Raw genomic sequence first — 17,916 nt, forward strand, 5'->3', positions numbered from 1 at the left:
TAGATGTTATATCATATTTCTTGAAGAACCATAATTAAAATTCTTTAACAATCACTTGAACGGAACAACGTGATGGTTTTTTTCTATCTGATAATATCCAGCTGAGTGTTTGTTGCACTCGGGAGGGTTCCGTATATTTTTATTTCTATTTCTTTTTAATAATTTAGGTTGGCGTACTGGAGTAGGAACCTCCTAATGATAAGTGGTCACCACTGCTTATAGACATTGTCACTGTAGGAGATATTAACTAATCTTGAAGAACTTTCTGTTACACGATTCGCTACCTTAACGCATACTTAATTAGTTACTTATAATTCCGAAATAAAATAAAGGTGGTTGTCCATATCTAGTTTTAGAAAAGCTATATTTAACGTAATTTGGTTATGTATAGCCTATGTAATTCCTTGAAGCTCAAATTTGTTTCATACCAAATTTCATTAAATTCGGTTCAGTGGTTTGGTAGTGAAAGAACGACAGATAGACAGACAAACAAAGTAACTTTCACATTTATAATATTAGTATAGTATAGTAGTATAGATTTAAGTATGTACTATAAAATGAATATAATAAATTATGCCATATAACGGTATCGAAGGCAACGATGGGTCCTTCTATGGAACGCTCCATAAATATAACTAATAGCGTTACTGGAACGCATGTAGCCAAGTGCAGCTCGCTCCACTAGCCCACATCGAGGTCAATGAACATGACTTTAAGATTGAATTGATAATAGATCCAGCTTTTACTAGTTTCACCGAACATAAATACGAAGTATACGAAATCACTTATAAATATAATATAGTAGTTGCATGTTTTAGTTACTTGTGAGTACTATGTTTAAAAAAGTAGTTTTTTTCTTTCGATTGATTGTAATAGAATAACGACGTTATAGCAAATAAAAATACTAGTGATCTAATCCGGCTTCTCACCCGACTTATGATTGCTGCTTTTAAAACGATACTTTTACTTAATCACCGAACTTTTTCATATGAAGTAACAAGGGTTTAGTTTCAGTTAAAATCACAGGTTGTATTAATAATAATTGTACGTTGATATTTCTTATTTTATAAAATAAAATAATCATTAAACTACTTACAAATTCTGATTACAATGTTATTAAAATACAGGTCTAAGTAGCTAGAAAATGTGAATTTTAAACTACTAATTGAATAATGCTGATTTTTGATGCGCTTAATTTGTGTAAAAAAAATTGTGTAGTACCCAATCTACCACCATAAAAAACAGCGTGACGGAAAACGCTTCAAGGCTAAAAACGCAACATAAACATAATACTATGTATCATAATATTTATCACTTAAAAGTTATGGAGTCGGTTCGAAAAACAAACATAACTCCGAGGTGACTTTCTCCTGTAGAAAGTGACCCGCGCGTCGATAACGAGCGCTTGTCTGTGGGTGCTGCAAGCGGACGTTATTCGCCTCGAATGGAATGGTTCCTTGAACGCTTATTAATAAAACGATCATAAGTTTAAATATAAGAATTGATGCGGGTTCAATAAACACAGTAATTATTATTATATATGTTGAAATAATCATATAGCAATGACTATAATAATAATAATATAATAATAATAATCATTTATTTCAGACCATAATTTACATAGATCCATATAGTGTTAGTAAAAATAAATTAATTAATCTTAATACCTAAATTGGTTAGTAAGTTCACAAAAGCAATTTTACTTAATTATTTATGTATGACATTTTTTTAAACCAATTTTTAAACTATTCTACTGGTCTACGTGAAGTCGTATCCAGTGAGCTAGTATTGGTGAATCCCAGCGGTCCGACAATGCACGCAAGACGGTGTTGGGACTGTCCCGTACTCGTCGAAGTAAGGACGCGCAGCGTTTACGCATGATGGAAGCAAAACCATCTGTGTGAGCCTCTGCAAACATGGCAGAGGCGCTGCAGTATCGCGGCAGCCCCATCAACATCCTGAACGCATTGTTGTATTGCACACGTAAGTCATTGTATGCCCTCCGAGTATAGTTCACCCACAGACTGCACGCATAGAAAGATTGACAATATGCGTTAAAGAGCGTAGTTTTTACTTGTTTTGTACATTTTGCAAATCTGCGGATCAACATATTGCAACGAACAGACAGCGACCTTCGTTCTCTCTCTATATCAACATTATCTTTCATATCTTCCGTAATCCAGTGACCCAAGTACTTAATACGGTCAACCTTTTTTAGTGATGTACCACAAAGTGTAATATTTGGTACATGATTGTAACGCTTGTGATCCGGTTTAAATATCATAAACTCACTTTTCGTTGGATTGTATCTTAGTCCATGAGTCACTGCATAACTTTCACATATACTAAGAAGTCTTTTCATTGCACTACTTGAGGGACTCAGCAGTACCATATCGTCTGCGTAGCTAATATTATTGACACAGACTCCGTCAATATGACAGCCGATTCCAGTACTGCTGAGCTCCTCAAGCAGTTTATTAATGTACAAATTGAAAAGTGTGGGCGAGGTCAGACCCCCCTGCCTCACTCCGCAATCCAACCTATACTCTTCAGAGTGCTTACCAGCCCATTTAACATTATTTCTTTGGTGCCTGTACCAATATTTAAAAACTGATATAATTTCATCAGACAAATTTGTTTCAGTTTTTAATTTATTCCAGAGAATGTCATAAGATACAAGATCAAATGCCTTGGAGAGGTCTAAAAAGCATGCATACACTGGTGTTTTCCTGACAGTATAGTATTGAATCGTTTGCTTGAGGCACAGGATAGCACTTTCCGTAGAGAGGTCAGGTCTAAAGCCAAATTGTGCATCATTAAGCGAGACGTGTTCATCCAGTCGCCTTCCAAGCAAACGGTCAAACACCTTCGCCGTAACCGTAGCAAGCGAGATCGGCCTATAGTTAGAAACGTCCGATGAATCACCCGTTTTATTTTTTATAATGGGTACCACTATAGTACGCATAAGATTATCAGGTACATACGAATGCCCAATACACAGATTAAAAAACAACGCTAAGATTTTTGGTAATTGAGCTCCTGCATGTTGCAGGTGTTCAATGCTAAGGTTATCATGTCCAGGGGATTTACCTCTTACCATATTTTTTAGCACTTCCGTTACCTCATCAGCTGTAAATATTATACTACGGTTTGAGTTACAAACCTCAGCATCAGACACCTGCAACACGGGTCCTAGTGGGGATTTTACCTTAAAGTACTGCTTAAACAAATTAGCAATTTCACAGGGTTCATGAACACCAGCAACACTGATAGGAAGACCTGATCTTTGATTAAATCTGTTGGTGGTTTTCCAGAATTTGCCAAAGTTCTTGTTTTTATGGTGTTCAGCAATAATATCCATTTTTATGTGTTGCTGGTTGTTTTGACACCATTTCAGTTTCGATTTAAATATACGTCTGGATTCGCACATTTCAATATAAGTATCACCAGTAGTTGGCTTGCCGTAAAGTATCCAGGTTTGAAAACAAAATCTCGCCCTGTCGTGGGCGTCACGCACATGCTTATTCCAACCAATAAGGAATTTGTGTTTACGTTTGACTTTAACAATATGACTACAGATTGCAGCCTCAGAGAGGATATGTACTATATTATCATATAACTGATTTATTTGTGTTCTGTGATATGTATTACTACACACACTATCACAACATTCCATCAATTCCTCCGGAAAAACTAATGTTGATAACTTTAATTGACATTCGTAATGATATTTAGATATTTGCTCTTTATCCCGATGACCCCAAATGATTTTATTTTCACACCTGTTTGTTACATTTATTTCAGATGTTATTACATTAAGATTACATTCTATTACTAGAGGATAGTGATCAGACCAATAGGTATCATAAAGAACATATATAGACGTAACCGCAGGCCGGACGGCACTAGTCACCAGGCAGTGATCGAGCCAGCGACGGGAACCGTGTGCATCACTAACAAACGTATAGTTGTCTGATGGTAATAAGTCCATGTCTATACACGACCACATTTGTTCTGAACAAAACGATGTAAGTTCTTTTTCAAACAACTCACCCGGGTGTGCGTTGTAATCCCCCAACATAAAAACAGAGTCCACGTGTTGATTTTCAATTATAGCGGTTATCTCACTTAGACACTCAGTAAATTCTACTAAATTTTCACCACAATCGATAGGCATATATACAGAGAAAAACATTACACTGCGATCTTTGAGTGTGGCCTTAATTGCTGTAAGACGCACACTATTGCACTTCACTACATTTACCATAGGAAACACATCTTTCCTCCAGAGTAAGGCTACACCACCGTATGGCCTACCACGAAGCACTCCTGCTGATGTATCCACAGCTGACGTACCCGTGTACGCGAAGTTGTTGTCAATACTCCCTAGAAAACTGAGGTCATGCGGCATCAGCCAGGTTTCCTGTAGCGCAACCACGTCCGCTAAGCCACACAGCCTCCGTACACAATCCACAGATCTTATAACATTTTTGCAGTTGAAAGTAACTAATTTAGTTTTGCTTATCATATTACGTTTTGATTATTCACACTGTTCTTATAGGCGTTGGCATTCACACGTTGTTTAAAGTCAAAAAATCGCCTATAGGCGACACCTTCCGGCCAAAATTCATCCGACATAAACAAGTCTAATTTATGTTTAGGTACAAATATTTTGTATGATTCATAGTCTTTTTTTATTTTCATACTAATTTTTTCTATGTCAACATCAAGGCTCGACTTTGTTTTTATGTAAGCATGAATATCACACACTGACACTTCCTTTGACACATTATAAATATAAATTGGAGTTTTAGTTTCCGCAGCTTTAAATTTATTTCCAGGTTCTAAAATCGCCTTTCCCCTGTGTCCCATAAAACGATTTCGTGTTCTTTTCCGTTGAACTCGAATCCATTCATCGTCCTTTTTCTGGTTTTTCCATTCTCCTTCTCGAACAATTTCTGCAACAGTTTTTGTTTTCGACATCATAATGTTGTTGTCGACCGAGTTCGCCGTATGTCTCGCGCTCTTATCGGATCGGTTTGCCGTAGTAGCGGGATGAGTCATCACTGCCGTTACTTCAGATTCGTGTCGCTTACTTGCATTTGAATGCTGCGAGCAGTGAATACCCACATTTGAGAATGTTGTTGTTTTATTATTTTGATCTTCTGATTCTCTTAGACAGATGTTTTGATGGTCATTTTTATCCTTATCTTTGATCATAGGCGGTAAACCCATGGGGCCACTATTACACTCAAAACTATCGGTTAAGCAAGCTCCGCGTCTTTTGTTTATATTGACAGGGTAGTTATTCACACTGACCGTCTCTTTTAACATTTCGATCTCATATTTTAATTCCTTAAAGCACTCAATAGACGCATAGCCTTTTTTAATCCCCTTGAGTTCTTCTTGCAACTTGACTATGTCTTTGAGGAGTCTAGTTACGTCTACATGGTCAAACAATACAGGAGGTAATTTTTCCAGATCTCGTGCCACAAACACTGGAATATCTTCAAAGTCGGTGACTCTCAATAAGCAGATAATGTCATCTATGTCTCTTATTGATTTCCCTTCTTTTTTACGAGTGATTTTGCGCCTCTTTTTCGGCAACGAGTCAAATAGCAAATTCTTTGCCGTCAAAATATCACCCTCGGAGAAAGCACTGGTGCATATTTTACTTATACTTTCATCGTCCATCACTGATATTTTATTATTTACAAAAGCGAGAAGCTCATTTATAACAACATTGCAATTATTGCATTTAATCACGTTAGAAGTCATCGTTAACGAGAATAATCACATTGACAGCGGGCGTGACACAACCGGTTAGCGTCAATTGCGCACCGCGACTATGTGTTATATTAATTTTATAAGAATTTGGTTACAATATTTGGTATATTGGTTCTATTGAAACACTTTTTTTAATATTAATACACTTTGTGACGTAAACAACTTTTCGAATTTTATCAAAGGATTTATTGATGGGGCTTTTTTAATGAGATGACAGATATTTGAAATTATTTTTTAGTATTTTTACAAGAAATTGGTCGTTACTTTAATAATAATTTCGACACATGAAAAAAAAAGATAATTAAAGGCAAAATTAATTAATTGTAATTTAATTTCTGCCCCTGCGATGCGTAACGTATGTAATATGACAAGTGTGTGAGTGCAACAATTAATTCATAAATTTTTGAATGCGATTGTACGACTGGAGGCAGATTAGGAACTGGACTAACATTACTTCGAAGCACATGAGTGCAACACTGCAATGTTACATTTATATTTATAAATATAGAAATTATATTACAATTATTTTCTATATGGTTATAACTTAATTTATCAATTAATTTTAAATTTTGGTTTTTATGTATTATACAATGTCTTTCATGAATGATATAAATAAATTACTAATTACTTGGTTTACAATTGTTTGTTGTTACAATGATATTAATAAAACAAATTGTATGTCAAATATAAGCTAAGATTCTATTTGGTCGTAAAAAATGAGACAATTTGAATAGGCTATTTGCAATCTAAAAATAAATTGTGGATTTTGTAATCATTGTATATTAGTTTAAAAATCGTTATTTACTTACGAAACTTGATAATAATACTTAATTTATTCAAAAATCAATAAATAAAAATGCATTTTTTCAAACGTTTGTCACTGGACACAAAACGCTCCTGATTGGCCGGGCTTATGATGAAGTTTTTTTTCACTTTGTTATGATGAGGTCACTTTTTTGTAAACCTTGCTTTTCTACTATATGTACCACCGATTAAAATACAGCAAAGTGACATCACCGCCCATTGCAGCGCCATATTGTCCAAGTAGCGTTTTCGCGCGTTATTTAAATATGGAATTTTTAATATGATATTTTTCGGCAAATATGGACTAGAAATAAAAAAATAAATCTTTTACTGGGTTCCTTAACATCTACTAAATAATATAAAATGGATTTTAAAAACCATTCGATTTGCCTATTGGTCAAGCTTGGCAAGTAAACGCTTCGGACCAATACTCGTTATCCTCACTATATCCGAGATCAACGCTCTTTTGACGAACGTTCTAGAATTTACCACGATTGGAGCCTTTTCTTCGAATGGAATAAAATAATTTTCAAAAAAGATATACTTATATGTAGTTTTTTACTTAATTTAGAAACTACCTAACACATTTCTATGCACATTCATTTCAAAGAAGCATTTATTATTTTAGGACATGATTTTTCCTTATTGTTTATATTCATTCATTTTCTTTCGGTAGACTTTTTATACTAATATGAGTGCGTGACGCTACTTCCACAAAAGCGGTCAATTGCTTTCTCCTGTCCTTTACGAATCGTTTGCGAGCGAAAGAGACGGCGGGTTTCCTTTCACGTCATACGTTTCACATTTCTCTGTGTTGGAGTTATATGGAATCAGTTGTAACACCGGCGTGGTGCGTTTTAGGGCTAGTGTTTCTAGTAATTATAATTTAATTGGCCGTGAACGCTCAAGCAGGTGACTGGTGGCGATCGATTTTATCGATTTTGTGACACGTAACAGACGATTTACAGGGTGAGAATTATTATTATTATTTTTTTTAATATTTTTTATTTATATATAAAGCTACTTTTGGGGTAATGCATGGAGAAATTAAAAAAAAGTGTATAGACATAACAATCAAAATATGTTTGCGTTTTTTTTTTAAATAGAGTAAAAAAAGTTTTATATCAGCCTCATAGTAAAGACTTCAACGGGTTTTAAGTTACGTTCAGTAAAGGTTTTTCGATCTTTATTTAGATAATATTAATTTTTGGTTTAAATTAATAAGTTTTAATATATTTATATGTAATTGTATTTTTGGTTGATAAAGATATGATACAAATTGTATGTTTTACTATCTTAAAAAAATATATACTTATATATTTAAATGACATTAAACATACTAATTCGATGTATTGTTGGAAACGTTACTTGGTGCAAAATATATTTATATGCTATTTAATTTTTTTAAATTGCATAATATTTATAATAAATATTGTTCCTAATTGATTTTCGGTCAAGATATTTGACTTGATATTCATATACCTATGTAGGTTGCATGTTGTCTTGATATAAAAGATTGAAGCGCTGAAGCGATAATATTAAACATACACAGACAGAGAATTATATATTATGTACAAATCTTAGAAAAAGTATATTTTATGACAACTTATTTATTACACAATATACTTAAAATTACACTGAGGAAATTTTACTGCTGTTTACAATAAATTTTAATCTTTCCATTATACACCAAATTAAGATAATATATTTTTTTATATATTGTTGTTTATTTAATTTGTTTTTGTTTTTTTTTGTTTTCAGACAGGGGTTGGGTCTTCAAAATGAAGCTCTCCCTTGTGTTTGAGCTTCTACTAATATTTGTTTTACTTGCATTCGCAGCCTCTAAGAATATAGGTAAGAAAATGTATTTTTTATAGAAATCTATTTGGCTTTTATGACATATTATTAAGTATGTTACTATTGCGTAAATGAGTGAAAATTGATGAAAATTTGGTATGAAGCAAGATTGAACACAAAGGGACATAGCATACTTATTTGATGCTCACGTCTGACGCCTCTAAAATGGCGAGCAAAGCCGCAGGCGAAACTAGTTTTATACCTAAAATACTCAAATCCATAGATTACGCCAAAATGTGATTAAAAATCTATTAAATAATATAGATATAAATCATAAAATTTATGTTTAATTATGACATTATATTCAATATGTAATATGTTAAAATATTTCTTGTACGTATTGATATAAACACTTATGCTATTTAATAATTAAAATAAGAAAATATTACTGATGAAGACGACTATGTACAGTGTATCGCTTGTTTCTAATTAGTTTTGCAAGCGAATTGAAAAGAATGAAGAATTATGAAAGATATTCTTTTCGTATCAACTAAGTTTGTTGACTCATAATCATTAATTGTAATATGCATCGTTCGCTCACTAAATTCCATACAAAAAATTCTTCCGCGTTTTATCATGAAAGTATAACAAAAAAAGTATCAAATGTTTCAATTCATTATGTTTTTTCTCTTCTACAAAGTCTAGCGTGACTAACAATATACTAACACTTTTCGCCGTATGAGATACTAAAATGAACTTGGGATCAATTATTCTACTTACCTATTTATAACGTAATATGGATTTTTTTTGTAGAATTGTACCTTGTTAGGGGGTACAACATATTAGTTAAACCTTTACCTTATTGAAATATTTTGGAACTTATTATATACAAATTATTAATATTTTTTATAGTCCTTAACAAAAATCCTTAATCCTAATTCAAAGATTTTTGTAAAATCTTATTTTATATTTTTTTAACGTTACTAGTAATTTTATGCTACTCCATTTACTGATATATATTTCCTTTTTTTTATTTAAAATTTAATAATATTTTAGGTCGTCAAAAAAATCATAAAAAAGGAATTCAGAAAGCAAATGACGGCATCCCGATAGAGGACAACAGCATTAACAAATACTGCAAGTGTTCAGAGGCGTATTGTAACTGCTGCAGAGATTTTGCAGTTCCAATTCTAAATCTCAACGGGCCAGGTATGATTGATACGCCATCAATAACAACAACAACAGCTTGTAAATTTCACACTGCAGGGCAAATCCTCCCTTTGAGGAGAAGGTTGGGAACTTATTCCACCACGCTGTTCCAATGCGAGTTGGTGAAATACACATGTATCAGAATTTCTATGAAATTATACACATGCAGGTTTCCTCACGAACATAGCGATTCCTTGACCGCCAAGGACGAGATGAATTATAAAAAAAATTAAGCTCATAAATATTCAAGGGTGCTTGTATGGGCTTTAAGACGCGCGCGTTATAGCCGCTGAGCCATCTCACCTCATACACTAGAATATATCTAAATGAATTGACATTTAATATATCTTGAAACATTTGTATATATCTTTATTTTTCCAGGATGTGCTTCGTTAATGTATTTGAATGGCGACAAGATGTCGGTTTCATTGAGTTTCGGCAATAAAGTAATTACAAACCGAACACTTTCAAGTAAGTCAAACAGAAATTATTTAGCAATCATAAAATTACGTTTATTTAAGGCCAGATTTTTGATCGTCATTTCACTTTAATCAGAAAATCATTTCGAAAATTTTTATACAAAAATATGCAAAGAAATAAAAATTTATATGAATTAGTGACTAACCCATAACACTTATATATTTTTGACAGGTCGCAGACCTAGTCCAGTTTGCATGCCTCTTCCCGGAGGTGTTTCAAAGTTTTGTGGACGAGTTTATAATATCGCGAGAGCTGGAGAAGAATTCAGAGCCTGTCTTGGATTGGAACTTCAAGCTAAAAGTACAGTAGAAGCAGCAGTCAGAGTATCTTGCTTCAAGTTTGGGCCGAGGGGTGTTATTTCTGAGCCTGCCGATCCATTGCCCCTCGTGCCCCAAGACGAGAAGGTTACTGATGATGATGATGACGACGACGATGATGATGACGATGACGATGACGCTTTTGGTCTCGAGGCAGATGATGACGACGACGACGATGATGAGGACGACGACGACGATGATGACGATGATGGTATTTAGTTACTACTATTTAGTGTATTCAATTTTTTGTGTACATTGTCATTATCCTTATGCTATGTTTTATTTTTAGGTGGGCTTGATGCTGTCAACGACGTAGATAGTGCAGACTATACAGGTTTCAGTTTATTGGGAGAAGATTTATTAGGAGGACTATTTGGCTCATCAGGTGGTAAAAAAACAAACAAAAATAAAAATAAGCAAGCTCCATGGCCTTCAACGACAACGACAAGACGTCCTCGTCCCAATCGCAGAACCACAAGAAAACCTACTACTAGAACTACTACACCAAGAACTACAGTGACGCGGACAACTACTATAAGGATTCGTCCCGTCAATCGTAGACCAACACGTAGACCCGTTCGCAGGCCAACGAGACGATCAACAACTGTTTCTACTACTTTAAATGTTGAAAGCACTACCTTACCAACAATATCGACGACATTAGAACCAGTCACTTTAGCGGATTTGAAAATGCCCATCAATGAGCCAGTGGATAACTCTCAAAATGTTGAAGCACACCAGGTTATACCAATAACTGAAAAACCTTTACCGCCTGTTGTTTCAACAACCACAAAAAGCGATACTACCTTTGAAGATTCCGGTCTAGAAATGTCTTTGGCTCATATTACTGGTCAGCTTTCTATTTTGCCAGCCACTCAATTAGTACCTACAGACATGAAAGAGTCGAGTTCGCAAGTAGTCAATAATGACGAAATGAATTTCGAAAAAGTGGAAACAGTTACTTCTAAGCCGCATTCCACCATTCCTTTTGCTACTACAGTGGATGACGATAATACTGAAGAAATGGTTCAAATAGTTCAAACACTAGATTCTCATTCGGCAGAACATGCTGCTGACAGTGAAAATGTGGTAGAGCAAACTAGATCACACAAAAATGAACCAAGTCACCACTACGAAGGACTGTCATTGCCAAAAAAGAAGCATCGAGGAGGGCCGTTTCGTTTAGGTGATTTAGATGTCTTGGATTTGACTGGCATTGGTGAAAGTGTTGGACACCAACTAGGAATATTTGGTAAACATAAGAGACAAAATAAAAACAAAGTTTTCAAGCCTCAACACACAAAAGGTGTTAGTGACTATGACGATATGCTCGGACTCGAAGCTCTGAGTGATTCAATTGGTTTACCAGATATTGACGATTTGAGCAGAAAAGACAGGAGACGACAAAACAAAATGATGCGGGGATTGTGGCCGCAATCATGAAAAAAATCTATTAGATCTTAATCTTAGTGTATTATTTATTTCACCACCTTAATTTATTGTCATTGTAAATAGTAATCATATGTAAGAAATTATTTATTTTCTCAAAAAAGTAAAAAATTTTAAAAAATATGAATTTGTATTTTTTTTACCTTTTAGCAATAAATGTTGGTCTATAAGTGTCGTTCTAAATATTTTCGGAACTCTCCAAAATATTTTTAAATATTTTTTATATATAGTACACGTTTAAATAATAATTGCTGTTGAACAACACACATTTTTTTTTAAATTAAAGTCTTTACTTCTAGATAAAGTATAAAATAGATTTGTAACAACAAAAGAGTTCATTCAAAAATCAAAATTCATTAGAAATAAAATTTTACTAGAATTTTTAAATACAGTAATATTTTATTCATAAAAATATTTTTTACAGGATATTAACATTAAAAAAAGCTCATTGTAGTTTAGTATACTATAACTATTCAATCATTTGATTGTTTGATTGGCCAAAGATTGGTCATAGTCATTCGGACGTGTTGATAAAATAAATGATAATTCATTTAAAAATATGCCTATAATATGTTATCAATTAACAAAAATCGAAAAAAGAAATAAGACAATATTTTAATTACAAAAAAAAACATAAAATTAAGATGAATAGATATAATTTGTTTAGGTATCAACATTTAAATATAATATTTCTAAATTGGATAAAATTTAGTAGCAGTTTGAATAGTTTTTACGTCACGTTATTTGCCATTTGACCACTTTGGATATTAAGCGTACATTAACTACAGAAAAATATGTACGACAAACTTTATATTTCTGTACTCTTTTCATGCTACTTTAGCACAAGAGTTCACAGAATATATATATATTTACGTCGATAATTTCAATTCAGTTGCAAATAACTTGCAGTCGCTGCGCGTTCCCAATACCGAAAGTGGGAATCGATACTGTCATTTTAAGTAACCACTTTCTCCGGACCATACATTAAAATTTAAAACTTGTTTACTATGTTCATTGACCGTATAGCTAAATTCAGACTCGGAACTCTGTAGCTGGACAGCAGTTAAATAGATGGAAGTGTCATGCTTCACTAGCAATAACAATTGGAAAGCCTAACGAAACTGTTGTTATACAAATCTCTAATATATAACATGTCTTTGTCCCTTAAGTTGTTGTTATCGAGCATATTTATATTATTTTCTTCTTGCTCCGCAAAATATGGTAAGTATACTCCATACATTCATTTACTAGCCTAACTCCTTTTTATTTTACTTTAATCTTGAATTATTTATATAGGTAATATTATTTCAAAGCAAGACCGATCGTATGACGTCATAAACTTCAGAATACCGAATACGATATGGAAAGAAGCGTTAAACCCAACGCCAGTTCTTAAGTCACCTGTTACTATAACTGTACCAATAAATGTAGCTGAAGAAGAAGATGAAAATGACTTTGAAGACATAGAGAATGAGGCAACTGAAGTAAATGTCGTAGTAGATTCAACTCTGGTTACCGAGGAACCAGTAGTAAATTTACCCGTAGTGACTGTATCACCAGCAACTGCTAATGTGACTCAAAAACCAGTACAACAAGATGAAATCACACCGGAGCCAACTCAAGAAGTGGATGGTCAAGTTACGAGATTTCCATGTACCTGTGCCAGCGGTCAGTGTGGTTGTTGTACCGGAACTATCCTGGAACGATTCAGGATGAAGGCATGTGGAAATATATCTTTTGTACCCAAAGACTTTGTATTTGATGTCAGACTAACTGTTAATAATAATACAGTTGTTCGGAGACGAGTTTCAGGTACTTTTTGATTCTTATCATTTAATTTCTATTTAATATTTACGATAAACTTAATTAACGTTTTCATGATTATTATAGCAAGTGACCCACCTCCAATTTGCTTCAACCCTAGAAGAGCACCATTTGTCAGAGTTTGCGCAGAAATTAGCAATATTCGAATTCGAAATGGAAACGCCTTTGCTTGCTTAGACATAAATGCAGACATTGGAGGGTTTCCGGTTTATTCAGCTTCATTCAGATGCTTTGGGTAAGGATATTGAACATTTCTAAGGCAATGCTGATACTTAAATCAATGTATTCAATGTATTTGTTTATAGGTTAGGCTCATCTGGATTGCAAACTGGTTTAAAACCCAAGCCAGTATCCTCAGGTCCAAAACCGATAAGCCTTTTCGGAAGTGGTTCCAATAACAATGAGGGTACTTTACTTGATGCAGCTGGTTCCCTTATTGGTGGCAACGGTAATGGTATTTTTGGTGCCCCGGGAGGCGGTATTTTTGGTGGAGGAGATGGTCCATTAGATGCTATAGGTAATGCGGTTGGTGACTTTTTCGGTGGAAGAGAAAATCAATAAATAAATTTCGTTTTCAAATGAACTATATTTATTAAAATTATTTATTTGCAGCACTCAAGTAACTTATTTTAGTTTTTAATAAATTATTTATTTAATTTCGATGTTTCATTTTTTATAGTTTCCAAAAAATACAATAATAAAACTATTTAAGTGACTGTATAGCCATACTAATAGCACGTAAAGGTATATAAACCGTTGCAAAAGCAAAATAAACTGTACAGTACACGTGAGTGAAATAAAGCGAACGCACATATTTATAATTCAATTGTTTGATTACTCAACAATTATCTATGAAATTCAAAAACTAAAAAAAATAATTAAGTATTTACTCTGTGAGAAAGTGTTAAGCCCATGGCAATGAAATTTCGCTATCACCATTAAACCGGTTCGGAACTGTGCAGTGAATTGGGACATGTTTATTATTCAGACAACCGGCATTCGCGTAGCTTCGTCTTGAACTAAGCTTTAAAATGAGTTTTTATATCGAAAATTGCGCGAGACTTATCATTCTCCTGTTTTTTATCAATGTGCAAGGAGTAGGTGAGTAAAACAAAAAGTACATAATTTTATAATTGCGTATTTTATTTTTTGAGCAAATACATTTATTACCTTCATTTTAGCGCCATCAAAAACGATTAATAATAGTACCAATAATAATTTCAATGATATCGAAGTGCCCGACAGTCCCTTACTATTACTCGATCGATTAAACCTACGGCAAGTCTCTAGTATATCATATTATGGGAGGCAAAACCAAGATGGAGGCGAACAGAACTCAACATCAAGGCGCTGTTCCTGCACACTTGGGGTATGCAAATGCTGTACTGGGTATCTATTGGATTTAATAAATCAAAAGGCTTGTATGAAAGTCACTTATCATCCAGGAGATTTTGCATTTGACGTTGCTATGTCTATGAATAATAGGATTCTCTATGAGAACTCCTTATCTGGTAAGCGACACAATTATTTTGAAGCTATTTAATTTTACAACCCAATATATTTACTAAGAAATATTTGTTTTAGGCAAAAATCCAAGACCAATATGTATAAGTCCACCAAGGATGCCGAATTTAAAAGTGTGCGCTAAATTCTACAATGTGTTTTTTCCTGGTAGAAACTTTCACTTTTGTTTAGCGATGACTGGAAAATGGCGATCCTTCAATTTGTTTAACTTCGTTTTCGATTGTCTCAGGTAATTTTAAGCAATACTAAAATAAGAAAGGAATTATTTAATAAGATTTTTTAATTTTTTTTAGGGATTGAGAAGTTGACAATTTTATTTTTTTGTAGGATGGGCGCTAACGGAATCGTTATGTTAGGTCCAGAAGAAAATGGTGGAATATCAGTTCCTAACCCCCAAGGTGGAGTTGATGCAGTCATTGACGCCGGAGAGGATGATATTGAAGATTACGATGAAAATAACATTGTGCGATCCCTGCTGGAAATGTTTGAGGAATAACAATATTTATTTGAATCTCTTAATTTATTTGACAGCGTGTTTATATTTTTAAGTCACAATAATAATTTAAAATAAATAAATATAAATAAAGGCAACTTAACTTATTGAAAAAATATTGTTTTAAATTTTATTATTATTAAACTATTATGATACTCTCATTGCAGAGTAAGGGTTAGGAATCATTAATTTCTTGTTAACGACTTCTAAGCAATTTTCACAATGAAAGAGAAAATGTTTCGTCCAGTTGAGAATAGATGGGTATTTAATGACGTTCGGTGGTGGTGTGTCCAGTGTGCGTACGCGCAGGAGTTTCTCTCTAGAAAGTCCCGCCAGCCAGCGCTCATTCAGCGCATATCTTGCATACAAATAATAACAAACCAACCTTAATCTATCTGTATTGACGTAACTTACCAACGTGTAGTCATTTGAATGGTATCCCTTGAGACGGCAACAATACATAACAATACTGAACTCAAGTTAAATGAAAATGAGAGTTATAATTTTGTTTTTAATTGTTTATTATGTGACTTCTGTGATAAGCGGTAAGTAATACCTATAATATCAAGTAATTTACTAAGATATTAACCATTTGATTTAGTTTTTTATACATTAAGGACCACAATAGCGTATTAATAAATTACACTTCGACAATATTAGTATGATTGGATTGTATTTCAGAAAAAACATCAAAACAGAGAATTTTATACTTAGATACTATAAAAGAAGACAATTCCATGGATGTAACTGATTTCTCTGTTTACTACGATATACAGACAAACAAGGTAAGTTTTAGTTTTTGTATGATTACGAATCGACGATACATTTTTTAGATTTTATTAATAGGTTCTAATTATGATTATTTTTTTCAGACTATAAAACGCATGATGCCCAGACCGTGGTACAAACCAGGCTGGTTATTAAGGCTACCTTTCAGAGGAGGTCCATGCGAATGTGATGGCCTGCAATGCAAATGTTGCACGGGTGTCCGAATACAAGCCTTTAATTTTGATAGACGGAGTAAGTATTTAATGTTTATCATTGACAAATTAAAAAGAACAGAATCAACACAATATAAGATTTATTCATCATGTTTATATGTTTGACAGTACTTTGTATAGGTTATGATCATTTTTCTTTGGTTTGGACTTTTAAATTTTGTAGGGTTACATTTATAGTAATTAAACATTGTCTTCATTCTTCTTTGAGATGAAAACAGTACATTACAATTGAATATAAACGTATCTATCTTATGAGCCGCAGTCCAGGCGTCCCTGGCGCTGTAGCGTCTATTTACAATAAAAAAAAGAAATATATATCAAAATTAACACGTCAAAATGTATGGTAACAAAACTAACAGTTTTCTTTTCTACTGTTTCAGCTTGCGCAACGTTGACTTATGAACCAATGGATTCAACACTGGATTTGGATGTAATGATGAACAATGCGAGTGTATTCAGGGATTCCTTTTCCAGTAAGCATTAAGATCAACGGTTTTTTTTAAATGATAATATTCTTTAATGTTTGGAATAAAAATATTCTTTTTCAGCGCGTAATCCACCACCCTTCTGCATTCCAATACCGGTACCATATCTACCACCTGGATTGGTCGACATGTGTGTCAGACTATTTGATATTTCTATTGTAGAGCAAAGGTTGCATGTTTGCATGGACATGGACACACGGATTGATAAGGCACCCGTTGTAGTAAGTTTTAGAAATAAATCCAATTAGAAACAAGAAAATAAAAAAAAAAAACAACAAAAAATAATTCCTAAAGTCGATACATTAAAATTTAAAGTACAATTCAATGGTTATTTTTTTTCAGATTCTTCATTTTGATTGTATGGACATGGGAGCTAGGGGCGTAGGTCTATCAAAACCAGGTGGTAGTGGTACTCAGCCAAATACATCCGAAGATTCCTCTAATTTGACCACACAAGAACCTATACAAATTGATAGTGATGTATATGATGTTGTTACTGAAAGCGTAGAAACAACAGAAAAATCTACTTTTAAAAGCATCAAATATATTTGAATCCCAAAAAGTAATTTAAAAATAGTGTAATGTAATGTAACTATTTATTTAATAAAAATATATCGTTTAAAATATTACTATGACTTTAATTTTTAATTCATCGAAATAATGCAAAGTATGTTTTTCGTATCTGTAAGATTTAAACTGTAGCAAAAATGTTTTGTACTTAAAAGATGTAAGACATTTCTACAGTT

The 17,916-nt window shown here is 33.4% G+C and overlaps 3 protein-coding genes across 4 annotated transcripts; all 3 read left to right on the forward strand.

Moving 5' to 3' along the window:
* Positions 1-7,401: 7,401 nt before the first annotated feature.
* LOC124533492 lies at positions 7,402-11,970 on the forward strand. The gene is made up of 6 exons (XM_047108817.1): positions 7,402-7,560; positions 8,353-8,445; positions 9,445-9,597; positions 9,979-10,068; positions 10,249-10,605; positions 10,684-11,970. Exons 2-6 carry the CDS (start codon positions 8,373-8,375, stop codon positions 11,835-11,837), a joined length of 1,827 nt encoding a protein of 608 aa, XP_046964773.1. The 5' UTR covers positions 7,402-7,560; positions 8,353-8,372; the 3' UTR covers positions 11,838-11,970.
* Positions 11,971-12,725: 755 nt separating this feature from the next.
* LOC124531687 lies at positions 12,726-14,323 on the forward strand. The gene is made up of 4 exons (XM_047106188.1): positions 12,726-13,064; positions 13,140-13,655; positions 13,734-13,902; positions 13,973-14,323. The coding sequence occupies exons 1-4, from the start codon at positions 12,995-12,997 to the stop codon at positions 14,226-14,228; spliced, it is 1,011 nt and encodes a 336-aa protein (XP_046962144.1). The 5' UTR covers positions 12,726-12,994; the 3' UTR covers positions 14,229-14,323.
* A 114-nt stretch (positions 14,324-14,437) lies between these two features.
* Positions 14,438-17,852, forward strand: LOC124530814. Of its 2 annotated transcripts, none has more exons than XR_006966482.1 (6): positions 14,438-14,768; positions 14,849-15,178; positions 15,252-15,420; positions 15,519-16,229; positions 16,366-16,469; positions 16,557-16,667. XR_006966482.1 is itself a non-coding variant. In XM_047105129.1 (6 exons), exons 1-6 carry the CDS (start codon positions 16,169-16,171, stop codon positions 17,720-17,722), a joined length of 774 nt encoding a protein of 257 aa, XP_046961085.1. In that variant the 5' UTR covers positions 15,779-16,168; the 3' UTR covers positions 17,723-17,852. The 2 variants fall into 2 exon arrangements, 1 of the variants encoding a protein (XP_046961085.1); XM_047105129.1 differs by lacking the exons at positions 14,438-14,768; positions 14,849-15,178; positions 15,252-15,420 and adding exons at positions 17,066-17,158; positions 17,234-17,391; positions 17,513-17,852 and having other exon boundaries at positions 15,779-16,229; positions 16,557-16,704.
* The last annotated feature ends 64 nt before the right edge of the window (positions 17,853-17,916 follow it).

The sequence above is a fragment of the Vanessa cardui genome, chromosome 1 (assembly GCF_905220365.1).
Source record: "Vanessa cardui chromosome 1, ilVanCard2.1, whole genome shotgun sequence".
Lineage (NCBI taxonomy): Eukaryota > Metazoa > Arthropoda > Insecta > Lepidoptera > Nymphalidae > Vanessa > Vanessa cardui.

What these genes read in the sequence shown, in the direction of transcription:
- LOC124533492 (XM_047108817.1), top strand. Translation starts at nt 8,373, where the DNA reads ATGAAGCTCTCCCTTGTGTTTGAGCTTCTACTAATATTTGTTTTACTT. An exon ending in CGCAGCCTCTAAGAATATAG is followed by an intron (nt 8,446 to 9,444) that starts GTAAGAAAATGT and finishes ATAATATTTTAG; the next exon opens with GTCGTCAAAAAAATCATAAA. An exon ending in TCTAAATCTCAACGGGCCAG is followed by an intron (nt 9,598 to 9,978) that starts GTATGATTGATA and finishes TTATTTTTCCAG; the next exon opens with GATGTGCTTCGTTAATGTAT.
- LOC124530814 (XM_047105129.1), top strand. Translation starts at nt 16,169, where the DNA reads ATGAAAATGAGAGTTATAATTTTGTTTTTAATTGTTTATTATGTGACT. An exon ending in ACGATATACAGACAAACAAG is followed by an intron (nt 16,470 to 16,556) that starts GTAAGTTTTAGT and finishes TATTTTTTTCAG; the next exon opens with ACTATAAAACGCATGATGCC. An exon ending in TTGATAAGGCACCCGTTGTA is followed by an intron (nt 17,392 to 17,512) that starts GTAAGTTTTAGA and finishes ATTTTTTTTCAG; the next exon opens with ATTCTTCATTTTGATTGTAT.
- LOC124531687 (XM_047106188.1), top strand. Translation starts at nt 12,995, where the DNA reads ATGTCTTTGTCCCTTAAGTTGTTGTTATCGAGCATATTTATATTATTT. An exon ending in TTCTTGCTCCGCAAAATATG is followed by an intron (nt 13,065 to 13,139) that starts GTAAGTATACTC and finishes TTATTTATATAG; the next exon opens with GTAATATTATTTCAAAGCAA. An exon ending in GCTTCATTCAGATGCTTTGG is followed by an intron (nt 13,903 to 13,972) that starts GTAAGGATATTG and finishes ATTTGTTTATAG; the next exon opens with GTTAGGCTCATCTGGATTGC.